Source organism: Phocoena sinus, chromosome 8 (assembly GCF_008692025.1).
Source record: "Phocoena sinus isolate mPhoSin1 chromosome 8, mPhoSin1.pri, whole genome shotgun sequence".
NCBI lineage: Eukaryota > Metazoa > Chordata > Mammalia > Artiodactyla > Phocoenidae > Phocoena > Phocoena sinus.
The window spans coordinates 73,684,173-73,699,407 of NC_045770.1; the positions used below are offsets into that span (position 1 = coordinate 73,684,173).

The following is a 15,235-nucleotide window of genomic DNA, read 5'->3' on the forward strand; positions in this document are numbered from 1 at the left end:
GATGAGATGTGAATGATTAACTTTGGTTGAGACTCCTTCAAGATTACAATCTCTGCTCCTGGACACATTTGCTTTTTTGTTCACCTGGGAAGCCCCACTAGACCCTCGCTTCCTCTCTGAGCTGACCTTTTATTCCCCCACTTTTGGGTCGGGGAGGAATGGCTCTTCATTCCCCCTTTGAAAGGCTTCTGTTTGCTGAGCAAACACTGACCACACCGAGACCTTGCTTGGGGCCAGTTATTGCTTCCTCGCCCACCCTCCCCCCTTTCTAAACACGCACACATAACCCCCTATTCCCCCAACTGATTGGAGAGGCAGCCCAGGCCAGGGAGACAGCCTTTCTCAAGGAAAGTCTTTGAAAGCTGCCGGGAGCCAGCTGGTAGGATTTTTGGAGAGGGCGTAAGGGTTTTGGAGAGCATCTTAATCCTCCTTCATTTTAAAATAAAAGCTTGTGGCTATGACATTATTTTGCCTTTGAATTCTCACTAATAAAACAGTTGTTCATTGTTCACAGCATCTGTTTACATAGCTCCTTCTGAGTTCCTTGATTACAGGTTTTAATAGGGATTAGATGGTGCAACCCCTTCCCATCACAGAACTGGGACTCTCTCCCGTCCCACCTCCCCTCCTAGCCTCTGTACTGTAATGTTTAAAGTAGCCATGCATAGACCGAGCGTCTTTAAAAAAAACAAAAACAAAAACCGTGAGGAATTAATGCATATTTTTGTTGGTACTGCATCAAAATTGACATCACCAGAAATAACGTATATCATTGTTAGCTATACAAATAGGTATCTTTTCCCTCTCAGATTCAGAAGTTATCTCTGTAGCCTAATCATTTCAGTTAAATGCTTTGCATTCAGTTGTTGATGGAATTAGTTAAGTAATGTTACCGTCAGTGATTTTTGTGTCATTATTAATAGTAGCAGTTTTAGCTGAGAGACTTTTTCCAACAATTTAGCACAGTCCATGGGTTTTTAGAATATTCTTTCACGTCTAGATTTTATTCAGCTTGACCAACTGTTACCGACTCCCTTGGGACCATAGGAGCGCCCTTCCACTAGGTGCTTTACGGTAACAGTTTCCGAGTTTGGTGTTAGCTTTTGCTTTGCTGAAACTTTTCACAGCTGGCTTGGTACTAGCACTCAGGCCTGACCTCCCGCTCCTTCGGCACTTTAGGGGTTAATTTTGTTGGTGGATCCGGTTTCTTTCCTGGGCTGGGGAATGGAGATCCCCTTCTAGCTGGTACTTCAGTAGCAGAGTTGCTGGGTGCCTGGAATTCCCAGGCCCGGCGTGGGCTGGCTGGCTGGCTGGCTGACTGACGGAATTGCCTTCGTGAGATTCATTCAGCTTCTTTGTCTGCTTTCTCGAAGGACCACAATGTAGTGAAATGCTCTGGCCTAGGAACCTTACAAGGTAGGACGATATTCTAAAATTTCTAGGGCCTGGTGCAGGGTGTGGTGCCTGTACTACCTTGGATGGTATCGGAAAGCCCTGCAGAGAAGCCAGTGGTGCAGCAGCCAATATCCCAGTGAGCTAAGTGGCGGGGGAGTCACTGGTCAGGAAATTCAGCATCCTTTTCCTTCCCACCCCTATAGCCCTTTCCATTTTAACCTTGATAGTCTTAAAGGCAGCCTGACAGAGCATTACCCAAATGTCCTTGGTCCACCTGGACATTTGGGTAATGTCAGTATTTTCCAGACCATCTTATCAAATTAGGCTGCTGAGACCAAAACACTGGGTGTTGATCACCAGCTATCTTAGGTCCTTATTTCAGGCTTTTTGGAGGAGACTTTTGAGCCCGGGGGGTTGGAGGAACTAGAGAGAGGCAACATGGGCCCCGCGCGAGGGCGAGGGCTGCTGGTGGTTCAGAGGGCCCTGATTGAAATGACTTGCAGTTGGAGGTTTTGTTTGGAGTCTGAGAAGCCGGGTGAACTTGTGGTTGTGTTTACTAATGCTGCAAATTACCAGGTGGGTTTTTTTTGTGGAAACTAGGCTCTGGGAGAGATGGCATAGATTTAAGTAGGAGCACTTTTCTTGTTTGTTAGGGCTGCTCTAAAGCTGCCCAAAGAGGAACATTTCTATTTTTAAGCCAGACAAGGGGAAGAGAAAACAATGTTCTTTGCCACCTACTACTTGCCAAGCACCTAACAGGCATTGTCTCATTTAACTTTTCTTGCAAAGCCAGCAGTATTATTTTAAATTTTGAGGTGAGGCAGTGGGAGCCAGGAGAGGTTAAGGAACATGCTTAAGGTCACACAGATACTAGGCAAAGCTGGGACTGGCGACCACGCTGCCTTCCTTGTTGGGCTTGGCAGATGGCTCAGGATGGTTTTATCTGTGAGTTTAAATGTGGATTCAGCTGGATGAAGGGCAGTTTTTATTGTGGAGGACTCACCAAAGTGCAAGCATGGCCTGCCTGGGCCTCTCAGATTCGGCTTGTCTCTGGAGCCGGGTGGTATTAAAAAGTAACTGCTTTGGCAGCAGGACCTACCTGGGAGTTTGCTAATCTCTTTGAGGCTTTCGGACTCATGGATGAATCTGTGACTGGATTTGTGCTGGTTGGCTTTGTACCTGGTTCAGGGGGGCAGAAGCCCAAGTGAAAGTCAAATCTGGGAAGGTCAGTGGCCTTGGAGTTGGCCTTGGGCTGCTGGAACTGTGCCCTGGAACTCTCCGGCTGCCTCCCAAGAAGCTGGATTTATGGAGTCCCGGCGGGAGAGGTTGTACACCCAGAATGTTAATGCTGACCCAGGCTTGGCACTAGCCGTTCACATGTGTGACGGGGGTGGCTAATTAGCTAGGGCTGAGCTGCTCTTGGGTCCCAGAGCTGATTTTGAGTGTCTGTTTCTTGACCCGAGTTCCTTTTCCTCCCCATCCCATTGCCCCAGAAGACGTAGCTTAAGGGCAGACCCCTGACCGGCAGCCCTGAGGCAATTGTAGCTCTGTTTTATGCATTCAGGTTCCCGGACTCCTAAGATGTATGGGGAGGTGAGTGTGAGTATGTGTGGGTGGGCCGTGTTAATGGAAATGTTGGGACCCTCACATCCCCCCACCTACTCTAGACCTAGGGCAGCCAGTCAGTGCCCTGTCTGGGATCCCCACCCCAGCTTTTCTTTAACTACTTGGAGATGTTTTTGAAATAAGTTGACTGCATTAAAAGGTGTCCTGGGTTTTTTGGAGAACAAGTGAGAGTTCAGAGTTCTTATGTGACTGTGATCTGCTTAAAAGCCTCTTTGCCTCTGCTCTTAGGTTGAATGAATGTGGTTAAGAAGAGCTTGGGTTTTAGAACCATGCAGATCTAGGTTCAAATCCAGCTCCATTTATTAGCTCTGGCACCGTAGGCAGGTCACCATAGCCCCTGTAAGTCTCAGTTTCCACATCTATAGAAAGGGGCCGTTAATAGTTTGTGCCTTATAGTGTAATAGGAGTGTGTGGGATAACATATGTAAAGTGCTTTAGCAAAGTGCCTGGAGCCCACTATTAAAACTTTTCAGCTTGTGTGAGTGTTTGCCGCTATTTTCATTAGCTATTGCTGAATTCTGTTGATGTATAGGGTACTCATGTCTTCTGGTAAACAGAACAACAGGACGAGTTTGTTGAGATCTTTGGCAGAAGCCAGGCGGCTGTGGACCAAGTGTCAGCAGCCTTCTCTGGTGGAGCCTTGGAGGAGAGAGGCCTTTGTGTAGCGAAGGCCAGCAGACACGCTGGTGCCTATTCTAACAATGAGGGTATAGGGCATCTGGACCAGAGCTCTGGGGTTTGTAGCCCAACCAGCCCCTGGAGCCAAAGGAGGAATTTCACGCTTACTCAGGGGACCACCTACTTGTCGAAGGAATGAGTTACCAAAATGGGACAAAGGTGCCGTGGGGTGAAACTCAACCCCAGGCATTCTGAGTGCTACTAAATCCCCTTGGAGCCTTCTTTATGGGGTTCCTGTTTCCCTCTCTCCACCTCAAATGATTGGCCTTGCACCTGGCACTGTCTGTAGACGCTGCTTCTCCCCTGGGACACTGCCCGTTTATGGCAGCAAACTCTTGCGCTAGAACTTTATCATCTGTTGCATATTGTGGGCCTGTGTCTCCTTCCTGCGGTCCTTGCAAAGTCCCTGGATCCAGGGCTGCAGCTGACAGGAGCTGGTTGTCTCCTCTGTGCCTGGAGATCTGATGTGGTCCCACAGAAGGCTTATGAGGACCGGGCGTTAATTAGCACCAGATCACACAGGAGGAAACCTGGGTCTCCTGGAGGTGAAGATGCTCTGACAAAGCAAATGGCAGGGCTAGGGTTCAAACCTAGATCTGTTTTGCTTTTTCCTCCAGAGCATATGCTGCCTCCATGCAGAGCCTTGGGGGTTTATGGTACCCTAGCCCACTGCTAGATGAGACTAAATTTACTGGGATTGGTATCTAACTCTGCCCTTTCTTTAATTTGAGCTCAGGTTCTGGGTCATTTTGCAACAGCAAAACCCTGTAGGCTGATCCCAGGGGTGAAACCAGGAAGGGTGGCTTGTTTGCTCATCGCTGTTTTCAAGTAGCTATCTTTTTTTTTCATGTGGAAAACTTTAAAGTCCTTTTAATACACATGTAGGTGTTCATGAAAATGTGTCAAATGAATAAATAAATGAGGTGGTTGAACGCTCTTGGATCTGTGTATGAATCCCAGCTTCAACAGTTCCTAGTTGTATGACCTTTGGGCCTTTCTTTCCAAGCGTTAGTTGTCTCATCTCTAGAATGGATATAGAATTAGTCTCTATCTCATGGTACCCAGGAGAAAATATAAGTAAGCTGTCATTATTATTATATATTATATTATATTATATAGTTATTATTTTTATCATAGGGTTGAGCAGATTAAATGAAAGAATGCAAGTAATATAATTAGCATGGAGTCTGGCACAGCTTTAAACTTCAATTAAAGTTGGCCCTTATCACTCTCAGATAGGCAGCGAAAGGTAGGTTTCTGCAGGAGTCCTCCTGTTGCATTCTTTGAAGGTCGATTTTCTTAATAGGCTCCGGCAGTGCTGGGAGGAGGTGATGCTCCTGAGAAAATCTCCTGGGGAGGAAATAGTTAACATACCTGTCTGGTGGGAAATGGAGGTAGCCAAACCTTTTCCCTTCCCCAGGGGTTGCTGCTAAGCCCTGGTTGGGCTTGCTCACTCATCCACACCAAAGGATCTCATTCCGCTCGGCCCTGGGGTTTCACAGGAACAATTGCCTTGAACAATAGCCAGAAAACAAGTTCCACCAGTCTGGGCTTTCGCAAGTGAATACAGCTGTCTGGTGGGGGGCACAGGGCCCTGGAAATGAGCTCTGCTGTGATTCTGGAGCAGAACTGGAAAAGTGAGCAGGTAAGGCCGGGACACAGCCCTGGGTGGCTCTACGGTGCGGGCTTAGTCACCAGGAGAGAGGCAGAGACGGGGGCAGGGGCTGTCCAGACTGTTTCTGAGAACGGTGAGGGCCTTCTGGAAGTAGACCGAGCCTTTGGGGTTTTGGGAGAGAGGGGATTAGGATCCATTGCTTTGTGAAGGCTGCTTTTGAGAACCAGAGTTACAGTCCTTCATCTCTGCTAACCTGCTGTGGTTTATTAGTGAGCAGAGGACTAATATTTATCTGCAATCTGATTTTTTTCACATCATTTAAGCATGTCTTTCCCTTGCATAAACAACATTATCTCACAGGGAGTCCATCTGGAAAAGTGTAATGACCCTGCAGATCCTTCAGTAACTTCTCAGAGTCTTTTGCTGAAAGCCAGGATTCCTCATGCCTGGGCGTGTAAATCCTAGTGGAAAAATCTGTTTAATCATCCCTCTAACCTTGGGATTCGGTTTTACCTTTTTATTTCATGGAAGATGAAGTTGTAAATATAGTATCACATTAATTCAGAACCATTACAGATTCCTGATGTATCAAGATACTCCCCAGAAGAGCTCAATATTAAAAATTTGTCCAAATTAGAGGTGATTTCTCAGGAGGGTCTGGTGAAAGCAGGTTACTCTTCCTTGGTTGTATGGAATGCTAACTCCCTACAACAGTGAGGAAAACAGGGAGTGTGAGAGGCTGGAATAATTTATGATTCTTTCACCCGCGTTTTTCATAGCAGATAGCTTGTGTCTGGGCTGTTAAAATTGTGCTTTAAGCCCTCTGAGTGGCATTTGAATTCCTGACACAGTGATGTCAGAATCTCTTGTAAGACTCTGAAACTGGATCTCCTTGTCTTATGGGCCTTTCCATTTTTTAATGGATTTTCTGGTCACTTTGGAGAGCCTTGGCTCTGGTTAAAATGCGGTGTCTTGGCCAACATGGGGTCTCATTGATATTATACTTGGTTGCTGTCAGGCAGTCGAGGTTCTTTTGAGATTCGGCTGGTTAGCAGACAGAGACTTTGAAGCTGACCTACATGTACTCTCTTTCTGACGAGAGGCATTAAGACCCTGGTTGGGTCCTATCCTGATGAGCTCTGGGCTCTTAGCCTCGGTTCATCCAGTGGAAAATGGGAGGTGGAATAATCCACGTACCATGCCTAGTACAGGGCCTGGCATTTGGTAAACACCGCCAATGGTGGCTTTAAGTATTAGGTAAGATTGCATCTTATTCCTTTGTGGATAAACAGTGGTCTCATGAAGAACCTCTTGTGGATTGGGTTGTAATGCCTCTATAGGAGGGTCTCGAACTCTAATTGCCGGGTCAGTCAGGTAGCATATGTGAGTGCAAAGGCTCAGATGGGGGGTTGAGTCAAATGGGAAAGCACGTGTCTGTCTAAAGAGAGCAGTTACAACTCAGGGCTAAGTAATCATCTCCTATGTGTAAGATATTGGCACCTATTCCAAATATTTAAAAGACTCAGTGTGGGCTTTAAAGATAATCATTTAAGGGGTGAAATCAGCAACGATGAAGCCCAGAAACTAGGAAGTGCAGTTTACTTCTTTGGCAGCTTTTACTGAATGAGAGGAGATGCTCTGACCGGTGGGGACTTTTCAGTGCCCCTTTGCCTCTACTAGCTTTCCTCTGAGCTTAAACTCCCAGGATGGCAGTTAGAAAGCACCTCTGGGATGGCTGCATCCACCTCCCTCATGAGAGACTGGGAACTAAGAGTAAGTGACATGTCCAAACTCTAATAGGAAGCAGTTCTGGGGAGGGCTGGGGCCAGGGCCTGGCTCTCCCGGCTCCTTGGCTTTGCCACTTCCAAGCCTAGAAGGAGAGCGCAGCATAGCAGAGGGCATCGGTGGGCCTGGGCTTCGCCATGCTGCCGTCTATTGCCTTGTGCTGGCACTTGGCTGGTGGTTTGAGGGGCTATTGAAGGCTGTAGAAATGTCTGAAACCAGTGCACTTTCCTTTGCTGACCTTCCCATTTTACATTTTCCTTTGTGTCTGAGCTATGTGTTCTTGTCTGTCACATCTACTGGCTTTGCGGTCAAGGGTGGGGACAACTGAGTCATCACTGTAGCCCCCGGAACCTCACGTGGTGCCTGGCACATAGAGGGTGCTGGCTGACGGGGTGAGGTGAGCAAGATGAATTCAAGTCCCCTGGCTCGGGACTCAAAAACGTTGAGTTTAGGAGTCTTGAAGAAAAATAGCAAATGTTTGGTGGAATTCTTTCCGCCCACCCACTGGCAAAAATAGGTGAAGGTCATCTTCCAATATGATCACTTATAACTGCAGTTGTGCCCTGATACGACCACCAGTGGAGGACCTTTCATTGAGGAGAAAAAAAGGGACATGGCTGTGATCTGGAGGGGAAATGATCTTTTTGTGTTGGTGGTTCTGAGGAGTCAATGGAAGCATCTTCTTGCCATTTCTCTAGATGTCCCAGCCAAAGAATTTATAGGACATAAACATCATATGCTGTTTTGAAATTAAAAAAAAAAAAAAAGACGGGAACCAGCCAAGCTGTGGGCCCCACTTGCCTTTTAGTTTCCTATGATAGAACCCGGGGCAGGAGGAGGCCCCCAGAGTTCTGCTTGTTCCCCAAGGCTATTGAGCACAACGCTGTTTCCGCTAAGACTTTTGGAGTAGTCTTGGCAGTCTTACAATACAGAGTGAAGGTGAAGTGGAACGGGAAGAACTGGTGAAGAGAATAGATGCTGTCTTGTGTTCATTTATTCTTCTGGTCGTTCATATAAAAATCATTCATTCACTCACAAAATGAAATCTGCTTTAATATTTTTCTAACTGTCTGAGGAACGTTTTTGTACCCAAAAAGAATGTCTTAGAATTAATTAGGTTTTACTATTCAACTGTTGAAGTTTTAATTTTGAAACCTGTTTTCTTTTAAATCTTGTCTGTCAGTCAAGTATTTTTGTATGCATTAAGAACGTTTCCACTTGTTATTTGATTAGTACTTTATTAATTCAGACTTGAATTTAATTAGTACTGTTGGCAAACTTGGATAATTAAGTTTCCTTAAATATTTTATTTTATTTATTTTTTGCTGCACCGCGAGGTTTGTGGGCTCTTAGTTCCCCGACCAGGGATCGAACCCAGGCCCCCAGCAGTGAGAACGCCAGGTCCTAACTCCTGGACCACCAGGGATTTCCCTCCTTAAATATTTCAGATTGCATTCGTAAACTTAACATACCTGGTTTCCTCATGCTGTCCAAATGTTGGATGGGGTAGACTTTAGCAGCCTAACGAGCAAAATCTTTCTAAGCACTTAAACAACCCTTGCAAATCAAATAATTTGTGACGTTTATAACTTCAGTTTGTCCAAAACACTTCAATTCTTTTTGCAGTCTGAATCCAATTCTTAAATCTTTCATCTTAAAAATCTCAAATGAAAAATCAGTACTCATTTAGGTTCGAATCACAAGACTATTCTTTTTAGATTCTCGTATATTTTTTTAAATATTATAAATATAGAGAGATCACCCCAGTGATCACAAAGCTTTCACCCTAACCTTAAGTATTAATATTAGGATTTATTTCATTATCTCCCTTCATCTTTTTGAAACTTTCCCAGGATTTAAAGTCACTTACTCCCGACTGAGGGGAGGAAGTTTATCCTCTCAGGTGGGCTCAGAACCAACACGTGGTTTTTCTCAATCAGATTCAAGAGCAGGATGCAGGAATGGTCAAATCATATTCCGGAATGATTGTTCTGGAGCCACGGCTGAGTACACTGTCGTTCTTTCTGCCGTGTCATCTGGGTCCCTCGAGCCTTTTACCTGGAATTTTGTTTCACCTCACTGCAAACACAAATCCTCTGGGTTTCTTTCAAGTTTGAGTCATAATCATGTTTTGTAACCTCTTTCAACATTTATCGCCCGACTTGGGTCAGTAGACTTGTGCCCCATCCCAGGTTGTACCTAATTTCCTTTGCCACTTGATTGGATTCAACTAATGTCCTTACTGCCTGAATGAATTCTGCCTGCTTTCCACATTTTTCCTGTCTGACTCTCAACCACATGTCTGGAGTCGTTTTAGAAACAAATTGCAATTCCCCAGTAGCTAGCACAAGTATACCGAGTGACAAAAACCTAAGCAAACTAGTTTTAAGCGAAAGAAAAGAATTTTATTAGTTCTCACTGTTTGGTCTCCCAGAAGTGGCTTCTGGCTTCTGGTCTGACTGGATGCAGGAGCTCATGTGATGTCATTCCTCTTGCCTCTGCTTCCCCGCCTCTGTGCTAACTGCTTTCTAAGGCAGGTAAGGATGAAGGGGCCAGTGGGTCAGAGGCAGCTCTAGGCTTCCTTTGCATTTCTGCCAGAGCTGTGTGTCATTCTCAGCATCTCCTGTGGGGGGAGCGCTATTTTAGGCAAAGTTAAAGAGCTTGTGCCAGCACTTCGTAACCGTGAAGAGGTTCCTGGACAGCGTGAATCTCTAAGAGGGGGCTGGCATACCCCACATTCTCTTGTTGGGACCACATTGATATCACAGAGCATCTTATGGACTTAGTTTTCCTTAGGATGCTTCTTGGAACTCACTGACCTTGATCTTGGTGGCTCCTGGCCATTTATAATACCCTGAATTTTAGGGAAAGGACAAGTCGGAGCTAAGTGATTTTATATCTAGATAGATCCGTCAGTGTCCCCCAAAGATCCAGAAGTGAGGGAGACATGGCTGGTTTTCCGAGTGTGGGGACAGCTCTGGTTTCTGGCACACAGACAGCCCTGGGGGACCCCAAGGCCGCTCTTGTTCAGCATGGACTTCCCTTGTGTCGCTGCTCCTTCTTCCTCCTCCTTAGTTTCCCCTCCCCACTCTTCTGCGGGGTAGGTCATTGGCTCGCCCCTTCTGGGCCAGCTCAGTGTCAAGGACTTCCTGTAATCTCATCATAGCCGCCTGATGCTCTGGGCACCGACGTGGGAAGAGTCGTGTGTGTGATAAGTGCCACATGCCATGCCCCTCTGCAACAGCATCTCAGTGTTGAAAGGCCACAAAGGACGAGCGGGTACAATTTCAAAGCAAAAAAATCTGGGGCTTGGATTCATGGGCATCTGTTACTAAGTTCCCTCCTTCCTCCCCTCCAGCCCCACTTGTCTCTTGGCTGTCCTCTTTCTTCTTCGTTGGATTATAGGAAATTTTAGATATGTTAAATTGCTAACCCTAGAGAGCAGATGCAATTAAAGACTCATGGGATTTTCTTTTCATCATGAGGGTGGATTAGAGTCCTTTCCCATCTGTTACGTCACCCTTTTCCCAGCAGAGCCTTCCACAGTTGTCAGCCTAGGTGGTGTCATCCATAAGGCAACTGAGGCAAGGAAGTTGTGACTTGTCAGAGGCTGAAGTGGGAGGGAGCCGGGCTCAGAATCCACTGTTGGGGCTGCGTTTTGCGTCAGAACTTGCCCTGCCTGTCTCTCCCGTACGTGAGTTCAGTCAGGAGGCGCTTAATAAACATATACTGTGTGCCTGGAGATGGAGTTGATGTGAGGCTGGCATTGCTGTGGCAGCACTGCTCTGGAGGTGGGCTTCAGGGTCAGGGAGGGCTTCACTGCCAGCTCTGCCATGCATCTGCAGAGAGCCCTGGACGGCAGCTCTCACAGCCTCAAGTTTCCTCATTAGGAAGCAAGGCCACCTGTGAGGGAGTAGGAACGTTGCTGAGAATACGTGCAGATACTGTAGAGTTGGCATGTTGGCAAGTGCTCAGCCAGCGGCTGTTGTGAAAAATCGGATGATGCAGGCCAGAGGGAGCGCGTGCTCTGCAATTAGACGATTCAGCGCCTCAAACCCAATTCCAAAGTGGACCGAACGACACTGGGCAAAATACTTGTTCTTTCAGCCTTGATCTCTTCATTTGTCAACTGGGGAGGATAATAGGTCCCTTACAGGTGTGATAGGAAGAGTGGAGACATAAGTGATGTATCGGAAGCACCTGGCATGATGCCTGACACCTGGGATGCACTTGTTACTATCACGAAGCAGACCCCTGCATATGCTTGGAATGTAGGACAGACCATCATACGGAGAACAACTAGAAAACCAGGAGTGTATAGAATGAACCCAAATGCGGGAGACTGTGGGAATTCAGAGGAGGGGATTGTGAGGGTGGGCCAGAGCATTTGGAGAAGTCCTTAAAGGAGGATTCGGAACCGGATGGAGCCCAGGCCAAAGCAGTGTCATCACAGCGGGGAAGCCGGCTAAGACCCGGAGCTGCGGGCTGCCGCACGGCCTGTGAATTCATCCTAAGTCCTCTCCTGAGCCCTCACACTTCCTGCCTTTATCCTCCCTACTTGAGAACCACCTTTGCATGTTTCCCCTGCACTTGTGTGGGACCCTCCAGGTGGGCTTTTAGGAAGCCACGTTGGCGGGCTGAAGGGAAAGGTGATGAAAACAGGTTTCCACTAAGCCTCGTCTTCCTGCCTGATCAGTAGAGCTCAGACAGGCATCCTACAAGCTGGTGGAACAAACTGAAACTTCCTCTTGATTACTTGGGGGAGTACGGGGAGCTCCTGACTTTCTAAATCTCAGATATCGGCATTTCGTTTTTGTTGTTTGGTTTTCTTGGTTTGTTTTTTTCGAGAGATCGTTGATGTACAGTATTATTTGTTTCAGAAGTGCAGCATAGTGATTCACAAATTTTTTTTAGTTTTTTATTTATTAATTTATATTTATTTTTGGTTGTGTTGGGTCTTCGTTTCTGTGCGAGGGCTTTCTCTAGTTGCGGTGAGCGGGGGCCACTCTTCATCGCGGTGCGCGGGCCTCTCACTGTCGCCGCCTCTCTTGTTGTGGAGCACAGGCTCCAGACGCGCAGGCTCAGTAATTGTGGCTCACGGGCTTAGGTGCTCCGTGGCATGTGGGATCTTCCCGGACCAGGGATCAAACCCGTGTCCCCTGCATTGGCAGGTGAATTCTTAACCACTGCGCCACCAGGGAAGTCCCAGAGCCACCCTCTTTACTGTGATGCCAGACGGCTCTCTATTACATCAATTTCCAGTGCACACGGGCATACGACACGGCCCACTTCCCCAGGAGGAAGCCCAGGCTCGGGAGGCTAGCATATCCCAGAGCAGGAGTAGCAGGGTCAGTTTCTACACCCAGGGCTGTGTGATGCTGGTGCATTGACTTAACCACATTACTCCACCGTTCAGCCCTCCACAGTGAGCTGTGCCTCACTGAAAGGCCTGCACAGCGGCAGCCTGATGCCTCAGAAACGCCAGTGTCAGAACAATTCCACTCCTGGGTATACATCCGAGAAAACAAAAACACTCGTTCGAAAAGATACATGCATCCCAATGTTCACAGCAGCATTATTTATAATTGTCAAGATAAGGAAGCAACCTAAGTGTCCATCAACAGATGAATGGATAAAAATGTGGTATGTACATACAATGGAATATTACTCAGTCATAAAAAAGAATGAAAGTTTGCAATTTGCAACAACATGGATGGACTTGGAGGGCATTATGCTTAGTAAAATAAGTCAGACAGAAAAAGAGAGGGCTTCCCTGGTGGCGCAGTGGTTGGGAATCTGCCTGCCAATGCAGGGGACACGGGTCTGAGCCCTGGTCTGGGAAGATCCCACATGCCGCAGAGCAGCTAAGCCCGTGAGCCACAACTACTGAGCCCGCGCTCTAGAGCCCATGAGCCACAACTACTGAGCCAGTGCTCTAGGGCCCGCGAGCCACAACTACCGAAGCCCACACACCTAGAGCCCATGCTCTGCAACAAGAGAAGCCACCGCAATGAGAAGCCCGCACACAGCAATGAAGAGCAGCCCCCGCTCGCCCAACTAGAGAAAGCCCGCACACAGCAACGAAGACACAACACAGCCAAAAATAAATAAATAAATTTATTTTTTGAAAAAGAGGGTGGCTCTGAAGCTGGGGCAGCTGGATCCAGGTCCTGCTCCACCTCTTACAGTCTGACCTTGTGCCAGGCGCCTTACCTTTCTAAGCCTCAGTTTCTCCACCTGTACAATAGAAAAACAATAATCCTTACCTTTTGTCACTCGATCAAGTAGAGCAGTGTTACATTGATGCTGGAAGCTTACTTTATAGCCTCCTCAACTTGCCACTCCCATGTGTCTAAATCAGCAAGTATTTATTGAGCACCTGCTGTGTACCTGCAACCCTGCAACCAAATAAATGAGAAAATGCAACCGGCTTGATGCTGGCCAGGCGGGGGCTGGAGGTGGCACTGCAGATAGAGGGACCAGGGATGGCCTTTCTGGGGAGGTGACTCTTCAAGTGAGAAAGAAGAAGGGACAGGTGACCAAGAAGAGGTACAGTAAATGCAAAGCCTTGAACATGAAAACCCAGAGCCAGTGAGCGATGCAGGGGGGCCCAAGACAGGACTGGACGGGGAGGCTGGATCACAGGGCCTTGAGGGCCAGAGTACAGAGTTTGGGTCCCTGAGAAGCCACTGGAGGGTTTGAAGCAGTGGAGCAATAGATCTGATTTGTGTTTCACAAAGATCTTTCTGGCTGCCGTGGGGAGAATAGATGGTCTGGGAGCAGACGAGGAGCACGGAGCGCAGCCGGCCTGTTGGGAGTCACCTAGGCAGAGCTAAGCAGCTGGAACCACAGGGCGCAGGGGCGGGGAGGGCCGTGCACACTGGGAGAGATTCTGCAAGCAGAGGCGGGCGGACCCCGGGGTGGACTGAATGTCTTGGTGTTGGGAAGCAGGAGGCAAGACAGAAGAAAAAAGCAGAATTATTGCTTTTGGAGATTTGACTTGAATGGTGGGGGACGATGGTCTCGATGGAGTTGAGGGTTGAGAAATGGACTCTATTTTCGATGCATCCTGGGATATTATTAGAGTTAGAACTGCCAATGGAGTTGGTGGGTTTTGCTGACTTTTGCACTTTCCTTCCCTTGGCTTTTTTGCTCCAGGAGTGGAGTCCAGGGAATTCACATAGCAGTTCTTTCTCCCGCTCTGAGCCCCAGGGAGGGTGCCACTGCTGTCTCTTTTTCTGCCCCACTGTCAGCTCCAGCCCCCAAACCCACTGCTCCTCCACTGGCTCTAGGCCTGGCAGGTAGCCCTTGGCCTTTCTGAAGTTCCCGAGATGAAGCTGAGGATGGGGTAGGCAGGGTGTGGGTGTCTAGCCACATCTGCTCAGGGAGGTGCCCACCCTTCTAGGGAAGGTACACATCAGCCACTTCACCCAGCTGCCAGACGAAACGGATGGATGGCACCCTTGAAGATGAGTCACATCAGAGGCAAAGGAGCTCTGTCTGGGGCTTTGTGTCACCGGAGCCTTCAGGGATGGTACACGCTTGTCTGTATCATCAGACGCTGCTGAGCTGACGCAGTGTGAGGTCTTGGTGCTCAGGCTGTGTTTGTCTTGGCAGCTGGGATGACAGCAGCTCCGTCAGCAGCGGGATCAGCGACACCATAGACAACCTCAGCACGGATGACATCAACACCAGCTCCTCCATTGGCTCCTATGCCAACACGCCTGCCTCCTCGCGTAAGAGCCTGGATGTCCAGGTAAGGAACAGGGTCCCTCCCAGAGCCCCTGCCAGCAGAGAGCCTTGGGCTTGTGGGCCAAGGGGTCTGTTTGGGGTGCACAGAATCTCCAGGTCCGTGAGATGAGGCCCGACCTCCTGCTTGATGCCTGTGCTCTTATGTCTTCACTCTGTCCTCTACCTGCAGGGAGAGGGTGGGGTTCGGCATCGGGGTACGCTAAACGGGAGTGGGGAGACTCACCGCTCTCACTGTGGTGGCCTTGGCAAATCCTGTTTCCTTCCCGGACCTCAGTTTCATCATCTATTTGGAAAAAAAGAAAGAAAAAGGATGTTGGACTCAACTGGCCGTTCTTAGTCTGGAGTGCGCGTCCACGGCATTCGTCTGATCCCTCAAGAGTGCTG

At 48.1% G+C, this 15,235-nt stretch overlaps 1 protein-coding gene across 3 annotated transcripts in view; it reads left to right on the forward strand.

The window, feature by feature from the left end:
• The window catches only part of NAV2 (neuron navigator 2), a 332,163-nt gene that overhangs the window by 241,181 nt on the left and 75,747 nt on the right, over positions 1-15,235 (forward strand). For all 3 annotated transcript variants that reach the window (XM_032640399.1, XM_032640401.1, XM_032640400.1), the window contains one exon: positions 14,717-14,855. In XM_032640399.1, the coding sequence (XP_032496290.1) occupies positions 14,717-14,855 (139 nt within the window). The remainder of the gene's footprint in view (positions 1-14,716; positions 14,856-15,235) is intronic.